The sequence below is a fragment of the Oryx dammah genome, unplaced genomic scaffold (genome assembly GCF_014754425.2).
Source record: "Oryx dammah isolate SB20612 unplaced genomic scaffold, SCBI_Odam_1.1 HiC_scaffold_5, whole genome shotgun sequence".
NCBI classification, from domain to species: Eukaryota; Metazoa; Chordata; class Mammalia; order Artiodactyla; family Bovidae; genus Oryx; species Oryx dammah.
The window spans coordinates 90,467,454-90,492,288 of NW_024070189.1; the positions used below are offsets into that span (position 1 = coordinate 90,467,454).

Consider the following 24,835-nt stretch of genomic DNA (forward strand, 5'->3'; position numbering starts at 1 on the left):
GCTCATTCCTCACTTGGAGGGAAGAGGGCATGGGCAGGTCAGGTGGTGTGCAGCAGCTGGGGCCTGGCCAGGCCTGACTCAGGGCTCCCCCTGTCCTGGCAGGCCCAGGTTTGCCGCCACCATCTGGGGGCCAGGGAAGATTTGTTCCTTGTTTGGTGACTCTTAAGGGGCCTCTTGGTCAGGTGCAGGGTTTGCTCTGGCCCCAGGGCCTGTCTTTACCAGTCTGCAGTGTGTGTGTGTGTGCGCATGTGCGTTTGAATGCACGTGCAAGAGAGAGCAGCACCCTGGCAGGGCAGGCCCTGTGCTTGAGCCCAAGAGCTTCCTGCTGCCTCGTCGTCCGCAGTGGTCACTCAGAGCCCAGGAGCCTCATTTGTTTTCCGCAGTACTTTGCCAACCTGCCCCCAGAGGGACGATAATCAGCCTGCAGACCTGACGCTTGAACTGAGTGCTTCTTGTCAGCTTCTTTTTTCCCCCGCATGCACCCATCTGTGGTTCTGATGGGCAGCTCAGTGGGACTCAGGGCCCCACAGTGGCGTGTCCAGGGAGCAGCTGGATAGTGGGCAGGTCCCTGGGAAGGGGAGGCTGCTAGGAGGGCTGTTGGGCATACAGCAGGCCTAGCCCTTCTTTGGCAGCTGGGACCAGTGACCTTCCTCCCAGGACTGGCACCATGACCGCCCTGAGGAAGCCAGTGAGCTCCACCCATCCGGCTGGGCTCTGGCCGAGCGGCCCCGGCTCTCAGGCTTCAGCTGCTTGAATCTGTTCTCTCCAGCGCCGAAAGGGGCCTAGCCTTGCACACATCTCACTCTGGCACTGAGCACAAGGAGCAGGAGAGGCCCCTCACTGCCTGTTCAGTGAAATCCGGGTGCCTCCTACCAGCCTCCTCAGCAGAGCCCTGGGGGTCTTCCATGGAGTCACTCAGCTGTTCAGAGTCAGGGCCTAGGGTTAGGGAGCATGGTGGGTTTCTCCTAGACACGGAAGGGGGGCTGTGTGGACCAGAAGAACCCCGAGCCCAGATCCTGGTTTGGTCAGTCCACCCCTGACCCCAGATCTTTGCAGAAGAGGGTCTAGGCTGTGATGATTGGGCATCATGGTCTGGAGATATGGCCCCATGGGGAGGGAAGTTGGCATCCAGGTGCAACATGTGGCAAAGAGCAGGAAGGTCCAGACTGAGGGTTCTCAGGATGTTCACAGACTGGAGCTTGGGAGTAGACAGGGTTAAATGAGATCTATTGTGAAAGAGAACATCTGTTTCATTTCACGTTTGAGTGGGGTGAAAGACTGTATGTGCTTAGTCGCTCGGTAGTGCCCAACTCTGCAACCCCATGGACTATAGCCTTCCAGGCTCCTCTGTCCATGGGATTCTCCAGGCAAGAAACCTGGAGTGGGTTGCCCTTTTCTCCTCCAGGGGACCTTCCCCACCCAGGGTCAGACCTGCGTCTCCTGCGTCTCCTGCGTTGCAGGTGGATTCTTTACCCACTGAGCTACTGGGGAAGAGGGTGAAAGACTAAGAAAATTAAGCTCTGGGGGTGGCCTTGTGGCACATCTCTGCTACACAGCACGGTCTAGACGGGTTGGCTCATCTCTGTTTTTCTAATGATCTCTCTAACTTTGCTGTGTCAGTGCAGTTGAGAAAAGGAAACAGGCTTTGCATCCAGGAAGACTGGAGAGGCGCCCCGGGATGTGAAGCTTTGGGCTTTTAGACTTAATTCAGAAAATCGTGGTGAGAGTGTCTTTGGCAGGGAGTCTGACTTGGCTAAAAGAGGAGAAGTGGGGACGTCAGGATTGTCCGCTTAGATCCAGAGGAATAATTACACCTCTTGGGGTGTGTTCGCATTGTCGCCGAGAGTTCCACGTGTGCAGGGCTGCCTGGCTGCAGCGGGCGCTGGATTGAGTTGTCAGCCCGGCGGGGGCCTTGTTCTGGAGGCACTGCTGGAGCCAACCCTGCCACGGAGCCAGTGGGGACCGCCCGGATATTAAAAGCAATTTTGGGTTCAGCCATGTGTTCACAAACAAGTGACATCTGGGAGGTGCAGCCTGAGATGGGGCTCCACGCTTACATTGCCGGGCGGCGTAGCATGAAATTACTGAACGAGTGTGGTGCTCTGAGCCGGCCCAGGGTTCCAGGGGCCTGGCAGCTGGGGGAGGGCCCCCGCAGGAGTGGCCACTGGCCTTGGGGTGCCCATCTGTGTCCACCTGATGTCAGCTCCTGGGCTGTTCGGTGGTGACCCTCCGAGCTCCGCTGCCCTGTAACTAGTCCGGGATGGAGAGGCTGCCTGGGTGCTTCGCCTCGCAGATGACAAGCTGAGGTATCAGGGGCAGGGGACCGTTCAGATTCCGTGGTGCTAGGGCTGTGGATTTAAGGGAGGGGTGGGGTAGAGAGGCAGCCAGAGCCCCCTTCCGACTGAGCTGGGGCCTCTCCATGCAGCCTGAGTGCCTGCCCCGCTAGTCTGTGTCCCCTTCTAGCACATTCCTCAGACACAGCCCAGGGGGAGAACATCCACTTCCCAGGTTCTAGAGGCCGTTTTACTTGCTGGTTCATTAGCTTCTCAGGCTCCCAGTGAACCCCCGCTCCCCGCATCGATCCATTTCTGTCGTTCTCTCTGTTGACACATGAAATGCTGAATGCCCAGGCTCGCCAGCCTGTGTGAACTTCAGGTGTGCCTGTTCTTTCTTCCAGATCAGCGTCAGCAAACGGGGCCCACAGACGAAACCTGGCTGGCTGACTGTTTTTGGTACTGTCTGCAAACAGCTATGCTTAGATGTCTGTGTTCTTCTGGCCACGTCACGTGGCATGCGGGATCTTAGTTTCCCAAACCAGGGATTGGACCTGTGCCCCCTGCAGTGGAAGCTCAGAGTGCCAACCACTGAACCACCAGGGGAGTGCTGAGTGTTAGGTTTTTAAAGAGCTGGGGGAAAAGAAAATCGAAAGAAGTTATATGTGACACATGGCAACTAGATGAAACTCACATTTCACATCAATAGTTTTTTTAATTTATTTATGTATTTGGCTGTGCTAGGTCTTAGTTGCAGGATGTTCCCTGATTAGGGATTGAACCCAGGCCCCCTGCCTTGGGAGCTCAGAGTCTCAACCACTGGACCATAAGGGAAGTCCCGATAAATAGAGTTTTATTGGCATAGGCACACCCATTCATTGACATGCTGTGCAGGGGCTGCTTGCATTCAGGTGTGGAGCTGAGTAGTCGTAACAGGACCATCTCACCTGCAAAGTGGAAAATATTTACTGTTGGCTCTTGTCAGGAGTTTGCAGTCCCTGGTCTAAAGAATCGATTTTGTGGACACCCTGGCTCCAGGCAGTCAGGGCTGAAGGGTCCCCCTCACTCTTTCCTCCACAGCCCCCAGGGTCTGTGGCATCAGAGGGGCTGTTCCCTCGAGCACATTGGCCCCCAGGTGCTGCCTCATTGATTTTAACCAAGGAAAATTTATACCCATGACTGGGGGATTGGGTGGACTATGGAATATTATGTGGCCACAAAATTAGGTTCACTCTTTACTGACATGAAAAAATGGGCACAGCATTTTGGGTGGAGAAACTAAGTTTTGGATCATGGATATGTAATCCCATCATCCCATCATGTGTGTGTGTTGGGGCGAGGGAACTTACCAAATGTTGATCAATGTTAGCTCCATGAGGTAGAATTTGAGGACTCAGCAGGGCCTGAGATCAGAGCCAGCAGCGGCCAGTCCTGCCTCAGGTCACGTGCTGCTGCTTTGGTTTTGAGCTATCCCTTTCCCTTGACCTCCTCCCCAAGCTCCGCAATCCCCCTCCTGCAGCTACATCTCTCTCTCCAGCTTTCCTGATGGATCTTGCCTGCATCAGGCTCTGATTCTGGGCTTCGTGACCGGGCCTGCCGTATTCCAGGAGACACCTTCACCACCTCCATGTCTCCCAGGCTGGCTGTCTGCTTCAGGCAGGTGTCCAGGGCTTGCCTGGGGCTGCAGGGGCCACCTCCACAGGCCTGTGCTCCCTTTCCAAGAACAGAATTCCCCAGGCAGGCGTTGTAGTGGGCTTACCAACCGGGAAGATGAGAGGGCTGCTCCATCTTCACTGCAGAAAATGAAGTGTGCACACATCAGCCTTTTAGGTCTGAGCTCGAATTAGTCTTACAAGGCTGCACGCCACATTGGATTAGCTGCGCGGGCTTGTTGCTCCCGTGGTGGGCAGCACTGGGTGAAGCCTGACAAGGGCCTCCTGCCTCCACCGAGGGCACCCTACAAGGTGCAGGAGTTGACTTCGGATTAAATAGAGCAAGAGAGATTTAGAACCCAGCTTGAATGCTGGGAGCCCCTCACACTTAGTTGGTTTTCTGCCCATTGTCTGGGCCGCCACCTGGCAGCGCTCAGCCTCCAGGCAAGTCTGCTCCTCGGCAAGGTGTCTGCTGAGAGTGGAGGGCTGGAAGATGTGGCCTCCACATCCCCCCACTTCTGGATCTGGGTTGGGGGACCTCCCCTGAAACCCCCCACCTGGGCTACCTTGAACTTCACTGCTGTGAAATGTGAGCCAAATGGTCCCCGCTGCTCCAAGGATGCTTGCCTTCTGTTTGGTGACACTGCGCCTGCTCTGGGTGATTAACCCAGAGCCCCTCCCCATAAGGGGAGGTGACAGAATAGGGAGAGGTGGGGGCCGGCAGAGGCAGGCCTAGGCTAGAGCCACGTCTGTCCCACTCAGACGGACAGATGCTTCTCTGGCCCACCTGCATCCGAGGTGCTGGCCTGGGCACCACTGCGCCTCCCTGGCTCCCTGATTTATGGAGCCGTGGTGGCCAGTGCTCAGGGTTTGTGGTCAATTACCGTAAAAAATATGCTTCCCTCCCCCTGAGCCTCCCCCAGGCTTCTTGTCACTCTGTCCCTGCAGCAGCTTGAAGCCCGTCCCCCGCCATATCCCGCCCTGGGAACTCAGGATGCACACAGCAGTGTGGGCAGGAATGGAGCAGAGAGCACGGCTCCCGCTCTGCCTCCTTGCTTGCTTTGGCTTTGGCTTTAACTCTGACCATCTAGAACAGGTGCGACCTGATTTGGAAGGAGGGGTCTCAGGCAGAGTCTCCCTGCGTCACTGTGACCTTGGGTGGGGGGTTGGGGGGAGCTCCCTCCTCCCTCCGGTCGTGACCTGATGTCCTCTGGGCAGGGGTGAGAGCCTGGTCTGGAGAGAGGGTCGGGGGCAGTTGTCCCGCCATCTTTTCCGTTGTCACCACCCCACCCCCACAGACCACTTGAACACTTTTGTCCTCTGCCCATCGTGAGGTTCTGACTCCGTGGGTACACCCCACGTCTTTTCAGAGGGAAGCCTTTCTGCCCCTGAGAAGGAGTCTTCTCCCCTGGGGATTGTGTGCCCCGCCCCCATGAGGACACTCCCAAGGATGGGTCTGGGGAGCAGCCTTGGAGGCAGAGAGAGACACCCCCACCAGCTCACATGCAGGCAGGACTTCCACCAGCCCGGGGTTCAGAGCCCACCTGTCACCCCTGCCCCACTCTCTGCTACTGTGTCTGGGGGGCTGGTGGGGGACATATATGCCCCAAGGCCCTCCGAGACAGCTTTGCAGCTGAGAAGCCTTCTGTTTGTCTTCTGGGGAAGTCGTTGCAAAGAATCACAAATGCATTGTAGCTTCAGCTCCCTCCCCCAGGGAGCGCGCCAGTCTGTTGCGTCCCCTCCACTCCCCTGGCTTGTGTTCATTCCGTCCAGTCAGCCCAGAGCCCCCGTCCCCCACTCCTGTCTGCTGCCCCCTACCTCCCGCCCAGCCGCCTGGGGTTGTCACCTGGGTTACAGGCAGCTGTGTTCAGGCTCCCCACTCAGAGGCTGGCCCTAGAGACACACACTGAGTGCTCTTGCACTGGTCTCTCTGGGGGCTGCCTGCTCCTCACCGTGCCACTTCAACCGGCTGTTCCCCTGATGGGTTGCCAGCGCTGGGTTGTCCCCACCAGCACGCACATGACCACACGGCTCTGGCCTGGGTGCTGGCTGCTGCAGGCTGCTCACCCCACTGGGCCTGCTGCCCCTCGTCCTCATGGCTTTGCTGTGTTTTCCCATGAGAACTGGGAGCAGGTGATTCAGATCCACAGACCAGAGTTTCTGCCCCTCGGCACTGTGAATTGCAGGACTGCACCATCTGTGGGCTGTCCCTCCTGGGGCCCCACCCACTCAGCGCCAGGAGCCCCCCAGTGTGACAACCACAGGCATCCCAGATATCACCCAGTGTCCCCTATGGCGATTGGATCCCCTGTGTGAAAGCCATGGGCCAACGGGGCTCCTCAGGGGGACATCTTTGCCCTGCGAAGGTATCTAGCCTGTATTGCCCAGAGATGCTGCCGGAAGGTCTGCTCCAGGAGAAGTGGCCGCGTCTGGCCCAGGGAAAGCGTAGAGGCCTTTCTTAGGTCAGGCTGTGGTCTGGGTCAGGGGACTTCATGGGCACACCAGCACCTGCACCTTTCTACTGTCCTGCTGTGGACAGAATTTGGTTCTTGGCCATGATCAACACTGCGACTTGGGATGGCGAGGTCTCTACAGAGCGTAGGTGGGCTGGCTCCCCTTGGAACCTGGAGAACAGAGGGAGAGAAGTCCACTGGGTGTCCCGGTCACCAGCGGGGCTGTGGGTGAAGGGCTGTGGCGATGGAAGAGCTGAGGGGCTAGTGGGGTCCTCAGGCAGGACGCCATTGGGAAGCATGGCCCAGAGCGCCTGGTGTATTAGCATCTGGGTGGAGAGGGAGGAAGAAAAGCGATGAGAAACCTCGGCAGTATATTGAAAAGCAGAGACATTCCTTTGCCCACAGAGGTCCGTCTAGTCAAAGCTATGGTTTTTCCAGTAGTCGTATATAGATGTGAGAACTGGGCCATAGAAAAAAATGAGCCAAAAGAACTGATGCTTTTGAACTGTGGTGCTCTTGAGTGTCCCTTGGACTGCAAGGATCCCAAAGGAAATCAGTCCTGAATATTAACTGGAAGGACTGATGTTGAAGCTGAAGCTCCAATGCTTTGGCCACCTGATGGGAAGAGCTGACTCACTAGGAAAGATCCTGATGCTGGGAAAGACTGAAGGCAGGAGAAGGGAACGACAGAGGATGAGATGGTTGGATGGCATCACTGACTCTACGGACATGAGTTTGAGCAAGCTCTGGGAGTTGGTGATGGACAGGGAAGCCTGGTGTGCTGCAGTCCATGGGGTTGCAAAGAGTCTGACACAACTGAGTGACTGAACTGAACTGAGAAGGGGAGAGGGGTGGGGACCCTCACAGGAGGACCAGCTCAGCTGCCGGGCTGCAGCCACAATGCTACGCGGATGAGGCTTTTCTGTGTGGAGGAGGAAAGAGAGTGACGTTGTGGTGGGGGTAGCATCCTGGGGGTCAAAGATTCGACCTGTGACCTTGCCCAGCCCCTAGGAAGCAGCCTCCCCAGCGGGAGCCCTGCACCTAATGGTTTTGTTTATGAAGCGCTTTTGAGGGCTTCCAGTGGATTTCCTAATGAACTGGTTTGTTATCCCGTCTCTGCAGCTAGTGGGTGATTACATCAGAAACAGGGGGCCAGGCTTCGAGCTGGCCTGGCAGATGCCGACTCCTCAGCGGGGGATCTTCCCCCCATCCCTGGGTGTTTAACGCTTTGTGGGCTGACGCGCCCCCTGCCCCCACCCCAGGATTGTTCCCTCGGAAGCGTATGTGTCGCTCCCCTGTCTGCATCTGCTCAGCAGCAGTCACCCTGCAAGTCCTGGGAGACAGGAAAAAGCTGTGCAGAGGGGGATACGGATGGGGGACAGGACACGTGGGATGCGCAGACTCCGGGAGACCACAACAGGCATGATGTGGGGACAGGCAGTGTCAGCCAGCGGGGGCTTCTGGAGGAGGGAAGGTTCAAGACCCTGGCCCTGTCACACCTGTATCTCAGACTTCTGGCCTCCAGGGCCGGGCGGGAACAACATCCTGTGGCTTTCAGGCCGTCTCCCCTGTTGATGGCACTCTGTGACAGGAATACGCCAGAGTCTTGAACACTTCCGTCCGCCAGAGGAGCAGGGATGTGACCCGAGTCCTCTGAGGATGCTGCCAGCCCTGCTCAGACTGGAGCAGGGCTTCTCCAACAAGGGGTGGAGGGCCGATCACCCCCAGCAGAGATGCTGCAGGGTGTGTGCGTTCCTAGGGATCAGGTTCCAGTGGGCCCCCAGTTCCCTAGTTCCTGGCCCCTGGTGGAGGGGGCGGGGCAGGTGCCCCACAGGAGCTTCTTGTAGGGAGTACAGTGACTTCACAAACCCGCTTCCTATAGCACAGAGGGGTCTTCACCTCAGTGGGGGAGATCTGGCTTCCTGCCCCTGCTACAGCCCTAAACCCTCTGCCTCCACGAGATGGGGCATTTGTGTACCTGGAGTCGGGGGTGACTGTGATTATTAGTGGCTGCCCAGGTTCTCCTCCCTTTGCGATGCCTTCTGCAGCTGAGAGGCCGAGGGAGCCCTGAACTGAGGGCAGACACCCCGAAATGGGGAGGGCCGTAGGGATGTGAGAGGGGGTTTCTTTCAGAATCGGAGCTTTGAATACTGTGGACTTAACACGTGGAGTAAAGAAAGTAGAACGGAAAGGAAAAAGCAGGTCACATCCATCAGGAGACAAGGAGATGGTTGCCGTTAGCAGAGTCCGCCGAGTGAGGGAAGTTCATAGTCACCATGGCCAGGGCTGTGCTAACTCAGTGCCTGTGGGTTCTGAACCACGTGGCAGGAGGCTGGAGACGGCCTGATGCCCACGTGCAGATGTGCAGATGGGCCGTCTGTCCAGGTGCCGAGACACTACACCCCCCCAAGAGGAATGAGGGGCTGGTTGCCTGCTCCATTCCAGGGGGAGGCACGTGGGAACGGTGGTGGGTGGGTCTTCTCTGGAAGGACAGGATGCCTCTGTCTTGTGTGGGGATGCAGAGGATATGCCTGGAAGGAGGAAGTGGGAACTACGGGGTTGCGGATGGAGTGGGGTGGGGGAGCGGAGCAGGCCTGAGTGTCTGCTGTCCTCTGTTCCTCAGACTCTGCACCCTGCGAGGGGCTGGCTGTTAGCCCAGTCCATCCTGAGCTGCGTCTCTGTGCAGCTCGGGGCTCTCTGTGTTGGGGGAGGGCCGGGGAGGGGCCCATTGGTGAACACCTGCCAGGAGACTGGAGCCCTCACTCTCCTCTGTTGAGGATCCCCCTGAGTCCTGGGCCCTACCTTCTTTAGAACTCAGGCCTCAGGGCCCAAATGGTTTGGTCCAACGCGTGTCTTCACGGTTGGGTTTTTGTGTGTTTGTTCCCCAAAGAGGCCCCCAGCTTGAGATGAATACAGAGCCCCTGGCAGTGCCTTCTGGGGTTCTTGTCTGAAGTCCTGACCAGGGAGACCCACAGAAGTGGAGGAGGCCTCAGGGTCACCGGGAACAGGCTGGGGTCAGGGAGTGTCTCAAGTGAGGGCGGGGTCAGCGGAAACCCCTCTCCGGGCCATGGGGCTTGACATGAGGGAGAGTTTCCTTTTGTCCTGAGGTGTTAAAGGAAGGTCTGGCTTTCAGTAGGTTTTTCATTTGATCTTTCATTACACTTTCCCAAAGCACGTCGTTTTATATGATTTCAGTTTTGCTGGGGATTATTAAAGTTTGTAAAGCGTAATTCCTTAGGCTTTGAGAATGCAGTAGCAGGCTGGGGAACCAGACAAAGAGCAGCCTGGCTGCCTTTCACGGTACAGATGAATGGGAGGAAGGGGGCCTGGAGGGGAGAGGTTCAGAGGAAGAGGAGGGAGGGTTGGAGGGGTCTTGTTTTAGTATCTGGATGCCTCAGTACTGGGAACATTGCTTAGGTGATCCCATTTCCAACCCTGATGGCATGAGGCCGAGGAGAGGATGTGCAGCCTCGTGTCGTCACAGTTGGAAATGAGATCACATAAGCAAAGCTCCCAGTACTGGGGCATCCTGATCCTAAAACAAGATCCTGTCTCCAAGGCAAGCCAGCGCCACCCTCCCAAGGAAGGTGCAGGGTGCATATCTGAGCTTGTGGGATGTTGCTTTCTGATGCCTTCTTTCAGTTCAGTTCAGTCACTCAGTCATGTCCAACTCTTTGCAACTCCATGAATCGCAGCACGCCAGGCCTCCCTGTCCGTCACCAACTCCCAGAGTTCACTCAGACTCAGATCCATCGAGTCAGTGATGCCATCCAGCCATCTCATCGTCTGTTGTCCCCTTCTCCTCCTGCCCCCAATCCCTCCCAGCATCAGAGTCTTTTCCAATGAGTCAACTCTTTGCATGAGGTGACCAAAGTACTGGAGTTTCAGCTTTAGCATCATTCCTTCCAAAGAACACCCAGGGCCGATCTCCTTCAGAATGGACTGGTTGGATCTCCTTGCAGTCCAAGGGACTCTCAAGAGTCTTCTCTAACACCACAGTTCAAAACTATCAATTCTGCGATGCTCAGCTTTCTTCACAGTCCAACTCTCACATCCATACATAACCACTGGAAAAACCATAGCCTTGACTAGACAGACCTTTGTTGGCAAAGTAATGTCTCTGCTTTTCAATATGCTATCTAGTTTGGTCATAACTTTTCTTCCCAGGAGTAAGCGTCTTTTAATTTCATGGCTGCAATCACCGTCTGCAGTGATTTTGGAGCCCAAAAAAATAAAGCCTGACACTATTTCCACTGTTTCCCCATCTATTTCCCATGAAGTGATGGGACCAGATGCTATGATCTTCGTCTTCTGAAATGTTGAGCTTTAAGCCAATTTTTTCACTCTCCACTTTCACTTTCATCAAGAGGCTTTTTAGCTCCTCTTCACTTTCTGCCATAAGAGTGGTGTCATCTGCATATCTGAGGTTATTGAGATTTCTCCTGGCAATCTTGATCCAGCTTGTGCTTTTTCTAGCCCAGCGTTTCTCATGATGTACTCTGCATAGAAGTTAAATAAGCAGGGTGACAATATACAGCCTTGAAGTACTCCTTTTCCTATTTGGAACCAGTCTATTGTTCCATGTCCAGTTCTAACTGTTGCTTCCTGACCTGCATATAGGTTTCTCAAGAGGCAGGTCAGGTGGTCTGGTATTCCCATCTCTTGAATTTTCCACAGTTTATTGTGATCCACACAGTCAAAGACTTTGGCATAGTCAAGAAAGCAGAAATAGATGTTTTTCTGGAACTCTCTTGCCTTCTTTACATTTAGCAAAATGCTTGCTGAGGGGACCCCGGATTCAGTGGCACACACTGCAGCACTGTCAGTGGCTGGGCATGTCCTGGGAAGCCCTGGGGAAGGGTAGGATGTCGGGGTGCTGGAAGGAACCCTCGCTCCCTTTCTCTGTAGACACCCTGCTCTGACCTTACACTGGAAGTAGGCATCCTCTGGGGACTCGGAGAAAGGAGCAGAGCAATAACGTTTTCTGAGACTTTCTACCTCTGGAAATAGGGAACAAACAAAAAGGGCAGAAAAACAGCACAGTGGGAAGGCTGACCCTGGCGTCTGAGGCTCTCTCCCAGGAGTTTCTGCTGAGGACAGGGCTGATGGTTTGGCTGGGTGTGGAGTCTCTGTGGGCGATGGTTTCCTCCAGAACTTGGAGGTCTGACTCACGCGTGGTTTTTGTTCTCTACCGTGGCAGAAAGCCAGATGCTCTTCCAGTCCCCCATCCTGGGTGGGTGGCAGGTGTTTCTCCATTCTAGAAACTTCTTGAATCCTCTTTGTGTTCTGAAGTTTCTTTATTACGTCCTTGGTGTGAGGCTGATTTTAGCCACCTGACACTCCCTCGGCCCTTTTTTTGGTACACCATGCCGGACACAACTGAGCGACTTCACTTTCATGCATTGGAGAAGGAAATGGCAGCCCACTCCAGTGTTCTTGCCTGGAGAAATCCCAGGGACGGGGGAGCCTGGTGGGCTGCCATCTGTGGGGTCGCACAGAGTTGGACACGACTGAAGTGACTTAGCAGCAGCAGGGGCGGCGGCCCCAGGTGCACCTGTCTTATGAGTCCCTTAGCTGTGGTTTCAGGAGAGCAGGAAATGGCTCATTTAGATCCCAACCATCTGGCCATGGTACTGGCCTCCTCCTGCCCAGCAGCCATGGGTGTGGGATGGCTCGAGGGAGAGCTTCATGGGCCTGGAAGGGTCAGCAGGTAGAGTTGGACCTTGTCAAGGATCAAGGCCAGAGATGAGTGAGGGTGCCTGGAGGAATGGAATGGGGTCCCCTGCTCCCCTCTCCCCACTGAAGTCTGGCTTTACTCGGGCCCTGCAGCTCAGAGACTAAGAGCTTCCTTCCCCAGAGGAACCAGGAGTCCCCAGGAGGAACCACTGCTCCACGCCCTCCATGTGGGGCACCCCTCCTTCTCTGCCTGGACAGCTCATGCCAAGTGCTGCTGGACCCCAGGGGCCATCCTCTCTGATCCACACAATAATTCTCATTTCTGTTTTTTCAAGCTATGGGGAGGAAAAAAAATCTATTTGTGCTGCTTGGCTCCCTGCTCTGGTCGCCAGAGGCAGACCTCTGCTCTGCCTGTTTGTTCATTGTCCTCAAACTCGGCTGTAGGCCCTGCAGGACCCAGGCACGCGTGTCACTGCTCTGATGCGGCAGGCTTCCGACGCAGGTGACAACCCCCCTGCCCCAGCTGGGCGCTTGGAGCAGGCCCAGGGCCTCTGAACTCCACAGGTGTAACTCTCATCATTTGTCATCTGGAAGTGACAGGCGTGTGTCTTGCTGAGCCTCTGGCGGGTGCTGTCAAGACTCGGCCTTCTGTACAAGGCTGTGATGGGATCGAGCTGTGGGGTAGGGGGTTCACGTAGGTGGGTGCTTCCATGGCAGGAGGCGCCCTGTTGGGGCACCCTGTGTGCGGAACAGCCCAGGCCCCAGCAGCCAGGGTGCTGCCCTGTGTGGAAACCCTGATGCCCCTGAATCCTCCCTGCCCCCTTCCTTCCCAGCCCCTCTGTCCGCTCCCCTCCCCCACTCACTCCCTTTTCTCTCTGAATCCCTTCCTTCTGCAGAACTGAAGCAGGCCGGCCCCATGTACACTGGGGTCCTTGGGGACCCTGCTGAGTCCCTGGGGCTCAGTAACTGGGAGGAGGGTGAGGAGGCAGGAGGAGCGCCCCTGCCCCCCGCCAGGGCCTTGAAAAGGCAGAGAGTGCCCAGAACTGGAGGGGCTGGACTGGAAGAGTGCACAGCGGGCTCCTGGTCCTGGCAGTCACGGGGAGTAGCTCAGCTGGACCTCAGGGGGTGTGGCCCATCTTGGCCCTGAGTTCCTGCCCACCTCCGCAGGTATTTAAGGAAGTTTCTTCCCATCCCCCTGGAAGCTGCTGCAGGGCCAGGCCTGTCGCTGGGCTGAGGGGCCACAGCCATTTAGCCTGAGTAGTAAGGAGGGCGTGACAGTTCCAACGTGGGAGCTAAAAGTGGGAAACCATTTTGCTCTGGGACTTTACGGCTTCACTTGCCAAATCTAATTTAGATCAGAGCCTGTCTTTTTAAACACCCAAATCTCGGGAAACTGAAGCCTTGGAATGTGCTTGTCAGACTGTTCTGAAGCTCCAGGAAGGTTCGTATCCATCTTGCTCTGAGATGAGACAGAGCCAAGCCTGGACCTTGGGCCTCGTCTTAGATACATCTCTGAGGTGTGAATAGAACATGACTGCTGGTGAGTGCAACGTATTAGGGTAGATTCAGTAAGAAAAGGGGCCCCACTTGCACACCCCCCAGCATGAGAAATAGAATAAAACTCACCCCCAAGACTGGCCCTCTTGTGTCTTCTGCCAGAGGCCCTGGCAAGGTGACTGAGGGACTGACCCCTTCATTTTTTAGGTGTCATTCAGGGACCTTGATTCCCACATTCTTCTACTTGTGAGCATTGGCGTTGTTAAGTCAGAAAACCTCGAGCTGGCCTCGCAGAATGTGTGAGATCTGTGGCTTGAGGTTAGGAGCTAGCACTCTCTAAGAAGCAGACTTGGTGCCCCCAGACTACATGGGGCTGGTCCCTTTGTCCAGCCTCCTGGTCCCCTTTGAGGTGGGGAGGCCCAGCTAGGGGGTGTGCACCACTGGCCCAGGTCCACCAAGGTCCCAATGAGCTCTGGGAGTGGGGGTGTGTTCTCCCAAGAGCAGCTGGCTCGGGTTGCTGGTATGAAGGCAGGTGCAGCCTAGAAGAGGTGATTCCAGGGCTGGGCCTCCACATGCCAGGTTCTAGGTGCTTCCTGGCACCTGTGAGCACCGGATCCTGGCAGCAGGTGGCGGGGAGTGTGCAGCTCACTCTCCTCAGTGAACACTGGGCCCATAGTAGGTTTCCACATAGACACCTGTCTTCTGTCAACTGAGGCTGCTGGATCACAGTACTGATAACTGGGCAGCTGAACTGCAGATATTTATCCCTCGAACTTCCTGAGGCCAGGAGCCTGAGACCAGGGTGCCACTGGGGTTGGCTTCCTGGTAGGGACTCCAGTCCTGGTACGTGGACTGCCAGCTTCCTGCTCTGTCTTCACCTGGGGGTGGCAGGGGCCGGACTCCTGTTTGTCTAGCCTATTCTTCTTATAAGGACACTGGTTCTATAGAGTTAGGTCCCCAGCCTCTTGACCTCATTTAACCTTCTTCACCTCCTAATTCCTTCTCTGTATGTACAGACATATTGAGGGGGTCAGGGCTTCAGGATACCTTGTAAAAGGGATTCTGTGACTTAAATCAAGGTTTTTCAAACTTTCTGTAAAGGATAAGATAGTGAATATTTGTGGATTTGGGGGCCTTCCAGTCTCTGTGTGACTGCTTGGCCCTGTGGTATCAGCATTAATGTGACTGTAGCCGGGGCCATGTGCCAATAAAACTTTATTTACAAAAACATGTGGCAGGCCAGATTCCATAATCTGCCTGGCTCTCAACCAACTTAAATGATGTACCTGCTCAATAAAGAGATTTGGAAAGAAAAAAAGCCACAAAATCATTTAATCCGCATTCTCCTATCAAAAGAACTGTGGTTGGGCTTTGACAAATGCCCTTGGCTTTCTCTGAAGATTTTTGGTTGTAACTGGGACTGTACTGTAATTGTGATTGTGCATGCTGTATTTCTTATGACAGCAGACCCCTCCTGAGACCATTTCTGTAGTTGAACTGGTGTTTAGGACTAGTCACCAGCCCCCGCAGGGCTGTCTGCGGGCTCCGCACCTGTCTAGTTGGTCCGCAGGTGTAGAGTGGTGTGGCTAGAGTTGTCCTGAGGTGTGTGCATGTGGTGTGTGTGTGCACACACAGTGTGTTTGTGTGCTGCAGCAGGCAGTCTTTGGATTTCACGCCCTTGGGTGTGGTCCTTGAGAGGGGAGGCCTCCCCTCCGCTGTCAGAGCTGCGCCCTCATCCTCCCTGTTGCCAGCCTTCCACTCTGCGGGTCGCCGCTATCTGCTGCCAGGGCAGGTGGGGGGTCATCCTGTCCCTCCTCCTCTGGTGGGGGGGTGTGGGGGCGGAGGCCTTGTGTCTCCTCTCTGCTGTCACTTTAAACAGCTCTGTTCCTTCTGCGTCCTGCTGGTTAATTAACTTGGCTGGTCAAGGGCTCTCTGAGCTGCGCTTTTGTGGGGCTTTCGGACCCCCTTGATGAGAGGATGCATCTGAGCCTGTTTTGTTCTGAGTGTTGGGGCACTGTCTCCCTCTGCTTGCAACATGGGGGGAGGCCACAGAATTTTGGGGTGGGGCCCAATCAACGGGGGCCCAGAGCCCCCTGTGGACAGGTCCACCCTGGAGGCAGGCAGGGACCCACAGCCAATGCAGCCTCTCGCCTCCTGGCCACGGGACCCAGGCCCAATGCAGCGTGTGTCCCACCCCAGTCCCTGCCCCTTCCTTTGCTTCTGCTGTCTGCGGGTGGCCCCTTACCCCAAGTGCTGCCTGGTGCAGGAGGCTCCAAAACGGGAGCCCCACCCTGCAGCTCTGGCGGCCAAGTCTTTAAGGTACAGAGGCCCCTGGGGCACGCTCAGGCTACAGGGGGCCAGCGGTCCTCCCTGCCTTCCAGCCCATCTCTCCATCAGAACTACTGGCTGGCAGGCACCGGGGGAGAATGCTTTCCGGCTGGTCCCAGCTGACAGGGCTGCTGAGCACAGGCACTGGAGGGACAGTAGAAGATGCAGTCAGTTTTAGTGGCTCTGGCAGGGCCTCAGGATTGGCTGGGAGCCAGATGGGCTGCCCTGAGGGTCGTGGCCCGAGCCCCCTTTCCAGGCCAGCCCTGTAGCTCATGGCCCCATCCTTATTCACAGGCCCAGATGAAACAGCGCTGCGGGCAGTTCCACTGTGCAGGGGTCATAAATCAGGAAAAGGCAAGGGTAGGGGCTGTAGGGGCGAGGGGGTGCTCTGGCGTGCTCAGCCCTGCAAGTTCTTTTCGTTGGTCTTAGCAGATTTCTCTGCCAAACTGTGAGCTGAAACAAGGTGATGGGTCTGTGGTGTCTGCAACCCTGGGCTCAGCTGCTCTGCCCATGGACGTGACTATTTCCCTATCCTAAACCAGAGGTATCCCTTCTGTCCCCCAGGACCTGTGGGGCCTTGCCTCCGTCCCTCCCACTGCTTTCTCCCCAGTGCCCATGCTCCCCGCACCTCCATGCCCACCAGCGACCAGCCCCACCCCACCAAGGACCACACGGAGACGTGAGGGCTACTGTTCCCGGCGCTGAACCTGGCTGGGCTATAGGCCATGGTGACATGCCCCAGGTCTGCTCCATCCCCTCCAGGGCGGACACGGGTGCTTTTATTAATTACTTAAGGAAAAGCAATTGCATGGCCACTCGATACAAATCCCTCAAGCTGCTGTTGGTGGCCACACCAGCCAGGCCGCAGCCGGCCAGGATCCCGGAACTCGGGCGCCATCTGGACCCCTGCCACTCCGCAGCCAGATTGTACTGCCAGCCCCTCTCTCTTGTGCAATTTTTCATTAAATGAGTTGAGTTTGCTGGAAATCGCTGGGTCGTAAGTATTCCCTCCCACTTGATGTGGTTGGCTTATTGCTGTCCCCACGCTGAGTTCCCAGATCTGGCCTGGGAGCAGGCAGGGTTGGGGAGTAGGGGCTGCAAGAAATGCTGCGTTTGCCCCCCACCTCCCTGCCCAGCATCCTCAGACTTCCAGGTTGTAAATATCTCACTGTTTCTGAGCCAGCTGAAGGAGGTTGGGAAGGACTTGTCAGGGTAGGTACATAATTGCTGCATTCAGTTAAGTCTTTTCCTTCTGCTCCCTTCATTTCCATTGAGAAAGTGGTAGTGACGGAGGTGGTTGTACGTGGAGACGGTTGTACACGGAGGCAAGACACGCATTTAACATGGAAACGCATTCATAACATCCTTTGAAATTGTATGGGATGAAAAAATAAGTGCATATCCAATTATGAATGCATTCATACATACGTGCATCCATACACACACTTGCATTTACCTGCGGGGGCGTGTGCACACACACTCAACCTGGGAAATAAAAATCCTGAGACATTTTTAAACTGTGGTTTTGGGAATAAGCATCTCCTATGCCTGTTTCTCTGATAGTCGGGCATTGGAGCAGAGCTGCAGAGGTGGCAGTGCAGGTTCTCCTAGGGGCAGCCGCCCTGCAGCCTCCTGTTGCAACTCCCGGGACAGGCGTGGCCCCCTAAGGAGGCGAGGACCATGCCCCTTCAGAGGAAGGCGAACACAGCCCCGCAGGTCAAGCCCACCCCAAGGAAGCACCTCTCCCCGAAGCTGGCCTTTCCTCTCCAGCAGTGGTTCCCAACCTTTTTGGCACCGGGGACCAGTTTTGTGGAAGATGAAATTTTTCCACGGACCTGGGAATTGGGGGGGGCCGTTTCTGTTTTGCCTCCTGATCACCTCCTGCTGGGCAGCCCAGTTCATAAGAAGCTGTGGACCAGGACTGGGTTGGGGTCCCTGCCCTGGAGTCTACCCCTGGAGCCGGCAAACCATGGCCTGTGCCACATCCAGCCCTCTGCCTTTTTTGGCAGTAGTTTCATTGGCACTCGCCTACCCCCATGCGTTTATAAGTTGGTCTTGCTGCTTCCCAAGTGCCGACAGAGCTGAGAGGTTGTCACAGAGCTCAGTAACCCATGGAGGTGGAAGCTTCCAGTCTTTGGTCCTTTCCACTCTCTGTGGGCAGGTCACCAGCCCTGCCCTAAACAGTGGTCCCCTCTGTCCCTCCTACTGTCTCGCCCATGGCCTTGGCCCACAGGTAGGCGGGAGGCCAGGGCTACCTGGCTTCCTTCTCTTGACTGAAGGCACGCTGTCCTGAGCCCAGCTTCTGTAGTCCTTGCCGGGCTTCTCCAGCCCCCAGCTCCCTGGGACATCCACGGTGCCTCCTGCTTGGGGCCTGGTTCCTGGGCGCTTCTGACAGTGCGATACAAGGGAGAGGCTCCCAGAACACGTGGTGTGTGTATTGGGGTGTTGAGAGTCTACACAGCAGAGGAGGGGGCGGAAGGACCCCATCTCAGCCCATCCTCCTCAGGCTTGTTTGCCCCTCACTTACCATGTCCAGGCACAAGGGGCTCCCCTGGCCAGGCTGGCATTGCGGCGAGCTTTGCCCACCTGGGGTCCAGTGCCAAGCCTGCAAGACCTCAGCCTCCTCCCCTGAAGCCAGTGGCGGGGACTCTGGGCCGTTTGAGCACCTTCTCCACATCACCTTCACTTCTTTGTCTGGCCCATGGAGATGGACAGCTTTCCCCTCTTCCTAATCTTTGTAATCACCGCTGTTATAAAACTGCATGGGCATTTTACCTGGTCGGGGGCACGTGCGTCTGACTGGGGGGAGGTTTTGGTTTGAAGTGACTTCAGGTGGCCGAAGCTCAGACCACGTGGCCTCTGGGCTCCTGAGTGGGTCTGGGCACCGCAGTGGGCCATGTGCAGATGGGGTGTGACTCCGGCAGGGGGGGCCAGAGGCGCCCATGGGGGATGCAGCAGCATCCCCTCCCCCTCCCCATTGGGATGAGAAGATGCACTTTCCTGTCTCGTGAGAGAGCTGGGGAGGACAGGGTGGGCTCGGTGCGCCCCGGGTGGTGTGGGCTTGCAGGCCTGCGGGCTCAGCCATCTCTCCCCTGCCCCCACGCAGTGCACGTGCCGGAAGGACATGGTCAAGATCTCCATGGACGTCTTTGTGCGCATCCTGCAGCCGGAGCGCTACGAGCTGTGGAAGCAGGGCAAAGACCTGACGGTACTGGACCACACGCGGCCCACGGCCCTGAGCAGCCCCGAGCTGAGTACCTGGAGCGCCTCCCGGGCCTCGCTCAAGGCCAAGCTCCTGCGCAGGTGAGTTGCCCGGCCGCCATGGCCACTGCTCCTCCAGGCAGGCGGTCCCCCATTCTTCCTCTTCTCGTCTCTCCTCCACACCGCCCGCCCCCCGACTGCTTCCCTCCTCCACCATTTCTCCTGCTTCGGAAGCAAAGTGTATTCTCAGGCTGACTTCTTCCTCCAACTCTTAAGCCATCGCCGCCCGCACTGTCTTATGTTGTCAGAGTCTCGGGTTCCCTCTCACTCCTTGTCTGCCCTCTCAGGGCCTCATACACTGTCTCAGGCTTTTAGTTCACTGTCTTGGGTGTGAGAGCCCCATTTCTGGATTGGGGCTGCGGGACCCTTCTTGACTCTTGAGCGAGGACAGGAGCTGTGGGGCCTAAGGTCTCCCCCCGGCCAGATGGGAGCCTCACTCCTGCCCAGCGTGTCTGTGGCTGCTTGTTCTGGTGCCTTGGGTAATGTGTTTCTTGCATCCTGTTTGAAGATGGTGGTTACGGTGGTTATGGGGGTGGTCACACAGACCTGTCCCCTGGACGCTCTCTGCCCCCCATTCCACCTCAGAGGCCTCCTCCCAGCCCTCCTTCTACCCAGAATGCGTGTTCCTGCCCAGCTCCTACCTGGTGTCAGGTGGGGAAGGAGAGGGCACAGTGGCCACTCCCTCCCGGCATCTGTGCTTGGCATCTGGCCGGGGGGTTGTGGGTGGCAGGGAAAGACAGCATCGTGCAGCCTCGGAAGTGTCCATCTCCATCGTGTTCTTTCTCTGGGGAATATCCCGGCTCTAGAGGCCTGAGCTGCCCGTAGACAGAGTTGAAACAGATTCCGTTTTGGTGCCCAAGGAACAGTCAGCAGATCCTCACCGGGCTTGGGGCATGGCTAGAGCAGGTGGGGCAGTCCAGAGCATCACATGTGTCTGTGTCTGGGCTTTGAGGCCCAGCGGGCTCTCCTGTGACCTCTCAGCTCCATGGAGATCACCCTGGATCGTAGACAGTCTGTTAACAGTGAGCGTGGTATGTCTCACTACTTTATTTATGGACACTGGAGTGGGAATTTCATACCATTTTCACATGCCATAGAATGTTATTATCCTTTAACTTCTGAACCACTGAAAACCATGAACACCATTCCCAGTTTACGGGCGACACCAAAACAGACAGTGAGCAGATCCAGGCCTCCGTGAGGCTTCCGTCTGTGGCCCTTGGTCACTGCTGGCAGAGCTTGTCCCCACTGGCCACGGATGGTGCCTCCCCAGAGCCTGGTCCCTGAGGGCTGAGGGGCTCGGCCACTTCACTCCTTGGGCAGTGCCTCCTTGGTGGCGCCCTGGGAGAAATCGTCCTGGCTGAGTGGTCACACCGCCCAGCACCTTCTCTCCCAGGGGGCTGGTCTCCTTTCTGTGCTCTCATCCATGTGTTTCCACCCTCGCCCCCTCTCTGAGGACGTTGTCTCAGCGCTCCCCGCTACTCCTGACAGCCTGAGGGAGGGGAGGCTCTCTGCTGATCGCTTCTGTTGCCTCTCTCTTTGATTTCCCGCTCTCCTGTGTGTTCCTCCCCGAGAGCACTGCCTCAGGGTGGCTCCTCATCTCTCCCAAGAGCGGGAAGTGAGCCTGCTGACTGTCCAGCTGCTGGCTCCCAACCCGATCCAGCAATGCAGGACAGTTGGCTGGTGGTGGCTCAGGCTAACTGGTCAGTGGAGCGATTCAGGGCTCACTCCAGGGGGAAGAAAGGGATGAGGGGCTGTGAGAGGAGCCTGCCCAGAGGACGAGGACAAGGCCTTGGGCCAGGCCACGCTGGAGCCGTCTGTGTACAGAGGAGGAACCCCGCGCCCCCCACCGACTCCCTCGCCTCCGCCAATGTGTCCCACAGCACAGGGCTCCTTCCCACCTTCTCTCTCTGTCTGCCAGCCTCGGACTGAATGAACAATTAGGTCATGTTTCCAAGGATACGTTTAGTATGTGAGATAAGGCCGAGTCCCCCACTTGGTTGGAGGCATTCTGTGAAGAGGGTGACAGATGAAGGGCTCAGGTGTGGAGCTCCAAGCCCCAGCTGGGTGCTGAGGCCCCCCACTAGCAGCAGAGGCCCTTGTGAGCTTCCCTGCTGGCCACCTGGCCGCCCTGTCCTCACCCAGCTGTGCCTGGCCTCCAGGGCCACCAGCTCGGAGCCTCCCTTGTTGGAGAGTTGGTTGAGGGGGCGGGGGGCACCACCCGAATATCCTTGTCTCGGGTCAGATTGTGGGGGAGAACAGAACAGATTGGGGGCGAGAGACAACAGAAGCGCTCAGCAGAGAGCCTCCCCTCCCCTCGGGCTGCCGGGAGCAGCAGGGAGCGCTGAGACAATGTCCTCAGGTTGGGATAAACCTGGGTCTATCCCTAGGCCAGGGTCTCCCTCCAGGCCTGCTGACATCCTCTGAGGGGACCGTCCAGGCTCTGGGGGTGGTGGAACAGCAGCATCCTAGGCTCCACCCACTCGATGCCAGGAGCACTCCCCAAGTGTGACAGCCACACACGCCCCCATTGGGGTGGGCTCCTCACCTGCCCCCCACGCCCCTGTGTACCCTCTGTACCCTCACCACCTCTTCTAGGTCACTGCAGTGGCTCCTCGGTCCTGGCTCAGACGGCTCATCCAGCCTCCGCCACCCCCTCGAGGGCCCAGCCTTCCTGCCCACCTCCCAGTACCACACCCCAGATGTCACCACAGAGCAGAGTCTGGTGTTGGCCCCTTTAGGAGAAAACGACACTTGTGGATTTACTTCTAATCCCTAAATCTTGTCTAGTAAGCTGACCCCACCCTGTGACAAACAGGACCCATGACCTGTGACCTAGTCCTTGCTGGTGCTCTGCCCAGCTGGTGTCTTGGCCGCACTCCCCCGCCCCCACTCCTGCCTGAGCAGCCCTTCTCCACATGTAGACAGTCTTTTCCTCTCGGCTCCTGATTATTTCCAACAAGCACTGTGTCGCCCTCATGTTGCCACAGGTGTGTGTTCTGCCTGCCCATCATGTGCACCCTGCACAGAGCATCTGAGCAGCCAGGCTCCGTTGGGGGGCGGCGTGCTCGTCTCTGAGTACATGGTCCTCGTCCCTCCCTAGCCTCTGCTGCTGCCTCTGGTGGGACCTCCAGCTCCCCCCATAGGAGGCAAGAGCCTGCCAGCCTCACTTACCCAGCCCTGCAGCTCCCACCCGCCTCCTCTCTACCTACCATCCTCACTCACCATGGAAGCGAGGAGTCAGAGAGGACATCCCTGTCCCCTCTGCTGCCCCCAGACCCGTGAGGGGCTGGCCTGGTCTCCCCGCCTCCCAGCGCCTGATGCCCTGGCCAGACTGGACACCACTGTGCCTCCAGCTTGCTCCCACCGGCCACCCTGACCATGCCATGCTCCTGAGCCCTCCCCCACCATCACCTCCTGGCCTCTCAGAAGGGGCCATGACCACGGGCTGCCCCCTAAACCTCTGAGGAAACTCAGTGCAAAAGGGTCTCAAACAAAAAGCAGGACCTCGCAGAAGAGGCCAACAGTGAGCAGAAGAAAACTTACTTCTTCTCCGAGAGAGTGGGTGACTTGACATTTATGGAAGAACCTGCTGTGTAAAAAAAAGACTTTTAGAAGAGGTGGCACTTGGGCATTTAAGAGAGAAAAGAGATATAAGAGGTGGGTTGGGAGACACTTCACAACATGGGTTAAACAGAAGACACCCAAGCCTCTGGAACGAATAAATAGGTCAACAGAAAGAACATGGGGCCCAAATGGAATCGAACTTGGCGATTGTGATGCTGCAAGCTAATAGACAAAGGACAAGGGCCTCAGAGGTCAGGAGAGCAGTCATTTCAGCCCAGAAGTATGGACCCAGCCAAGTTACCAACCACGTGTGGGAAGGGAGCAAGTCCCAGGTTTCCCCTCCTGCCTGAGAAAGCTGCTGGAGGATGTGCTCCGGCTAAACAAGGGCATCAACCACGAGAGACATGCGATCAAGGAAACTGGGTCCAATTCAAGAGAGTCCAAGGCAGCCTCAGATAAGGGGGTGGCCCCGGGTTGTCATTTGGAAGCAAATGAGCCCTGCCCAGGAGGCAGCACTGAGAACTTGGAGATAGCTAGGAACACTAAGCATCAGGGATAGGAGGCCAGGTACTGACTCCAGGACGAGAAAGCAAAGAATGCAGTGCAGGCAGATCAGTTGCTCATGGACAAACTATGTTTATGGGATCAGAAAGACATAATATGGAGGTGGCCCCGGGGACCCTGTTGCAGCCAGACAGTGGTTAGGGTGTGTGAGGTGATGCACCTCCTCCAGCTGTTAGCCCCAGATCCTCCCAGTGTTGTTCCCAGCTTACGTTCTCACGAAACAGATTCTTCTCTGCATGCAGCATTCACTTTCCTGTCCCCTTTGCAGGAGGGCACAGCCCTTTGCCTTCACCTTTGTGCCTAGTTTCGCTTATCATGGGGAATCCTCGAACTAGTGAGGCCCAGTAGCTGCTGGGGGTTTTGGTGCTAGGGACAGAGCTCTGAGTCCAGTGGTGTGTTTGCTAATTTTATATATTTATATATTTGTGGCTGTGCTGGGTCTTCATTGCTACTCAGGCTTTCTCTAGTTACGACAATCGGGCTACTCTCCAGGTGCGATACGTGGGCTTCTCATTGTGGTTGCTTCTCTTGTGGAGCACAGGCTTTAGGGCGCATGGGCTTCAGTGGTTGGGCGCACAGGCTTAGCTGCCCCACGGCATGTGAGATCTTCCCAGATCAGGGATTGAACCTGTGTCTCTTGCATTGGCAGGCGAATTCTTTACCGCTGAGCCACTGGGGAAGCCTCTCAGTAGTGGGTTGGGGGCTGAGGAGAGTCTGGGCTCTCTAGGGACCCTGAAAGTGGGCAGGGCAGGGTCTGAAGTGGCCTCTGGGGCCGGTTCCAGGTGGGGGGAGGGGACGTGTGCAGGACACAGGCCCGGTGAGTGGCCAGGAGGAGGGCACCCGGCCCTGCAGCGTCCCCAGACCCTGAGAGAAGCCTCCAGGTGACCGCGAGTGAAAAGCCCGCAGCTTCCCGCCTGTCTCTGAGTCAGGGCTTCACCCAGTGTGGAGAGTGTCCCCCAGTGGGCCTGAGTCTGTCGGGCTCCCTCCCACCCTGCCATGCCTGCCTGTTCTCCCGCACCCCTCCCCATCGCCGTGCACCCCTGCACGCCATGCTGTGTGTGATGCCATGCTCTGCCCATGCCACGCCCTCCCTGGAATGCTCCCCACTCCCGCCTGTGGCCATCGGGGTGGTCCATGCTGCCAACATCAAGTAGGGCGTGTCACATGCTGGGCCATGCCTGGGCTCAGGGCATAGAGCAGCTGCCAGCCAGGGGTAGGGGCCTGCGGGGCAGGCAGCCAGCAGCAAAGGACCAGCAGTGGTCAGTGGTTAGCATCAGGGGACAGTTAGAAGTAGGCTGTCCAGGAGCCAGTGCCAAGGGCTAGGGCCACCACAGACGCCCCAGGAGGAGGTGGGGGTCCTGGCATCTGGAGCCCTTGGGCCCCCGCCCACCTGGCCCCAGTCAGATGGCTCCTCAGTGAGCGCTTGGTCCTTGTTAGTACCTGGACTCTCCTGGAAGGTCTTGGTGTCTGAGCCCGCCAGGGCACCTGGAGCGCTCCCCCGGGCGGTAAGCCCTAGCCTGCAGCCTGGGCTGGTCTATTGTCCCTGCCTCAGGCAGGGCCTCTC

At 57.0% G+C, this 24,835-nt stretch overlaps 1 protein-coding gene across 3 annotated transcripts in view; it reads left to right on the top strand.

Moving 5' to 3' along the window:
- KDM4B (lysine demethylase 4B) overlaps nt 1-24,835 on the top strand; it is a 90,309-nt gene that overhangs the window by 44,776 nt on the left and 20,698 nt on the right. For all 3 annotated transcript variants that reach the window (XR_005721241.1, XM_040242033.1, XM_040242034.1), the window contains exon 9: nt 18,986-19,182. Coding sequence is in view for 2 of the 3 variants with exons in the window: in XM_040242033.1 (XP_040097967.1) it covers nt 18,986-19,182 (197 nt within the window). In the remaining variant the exon portion in view is untranslated. The remainder of the gene's footprint in view (nt 1-18,985; nt 19,183-24,835) is intronic.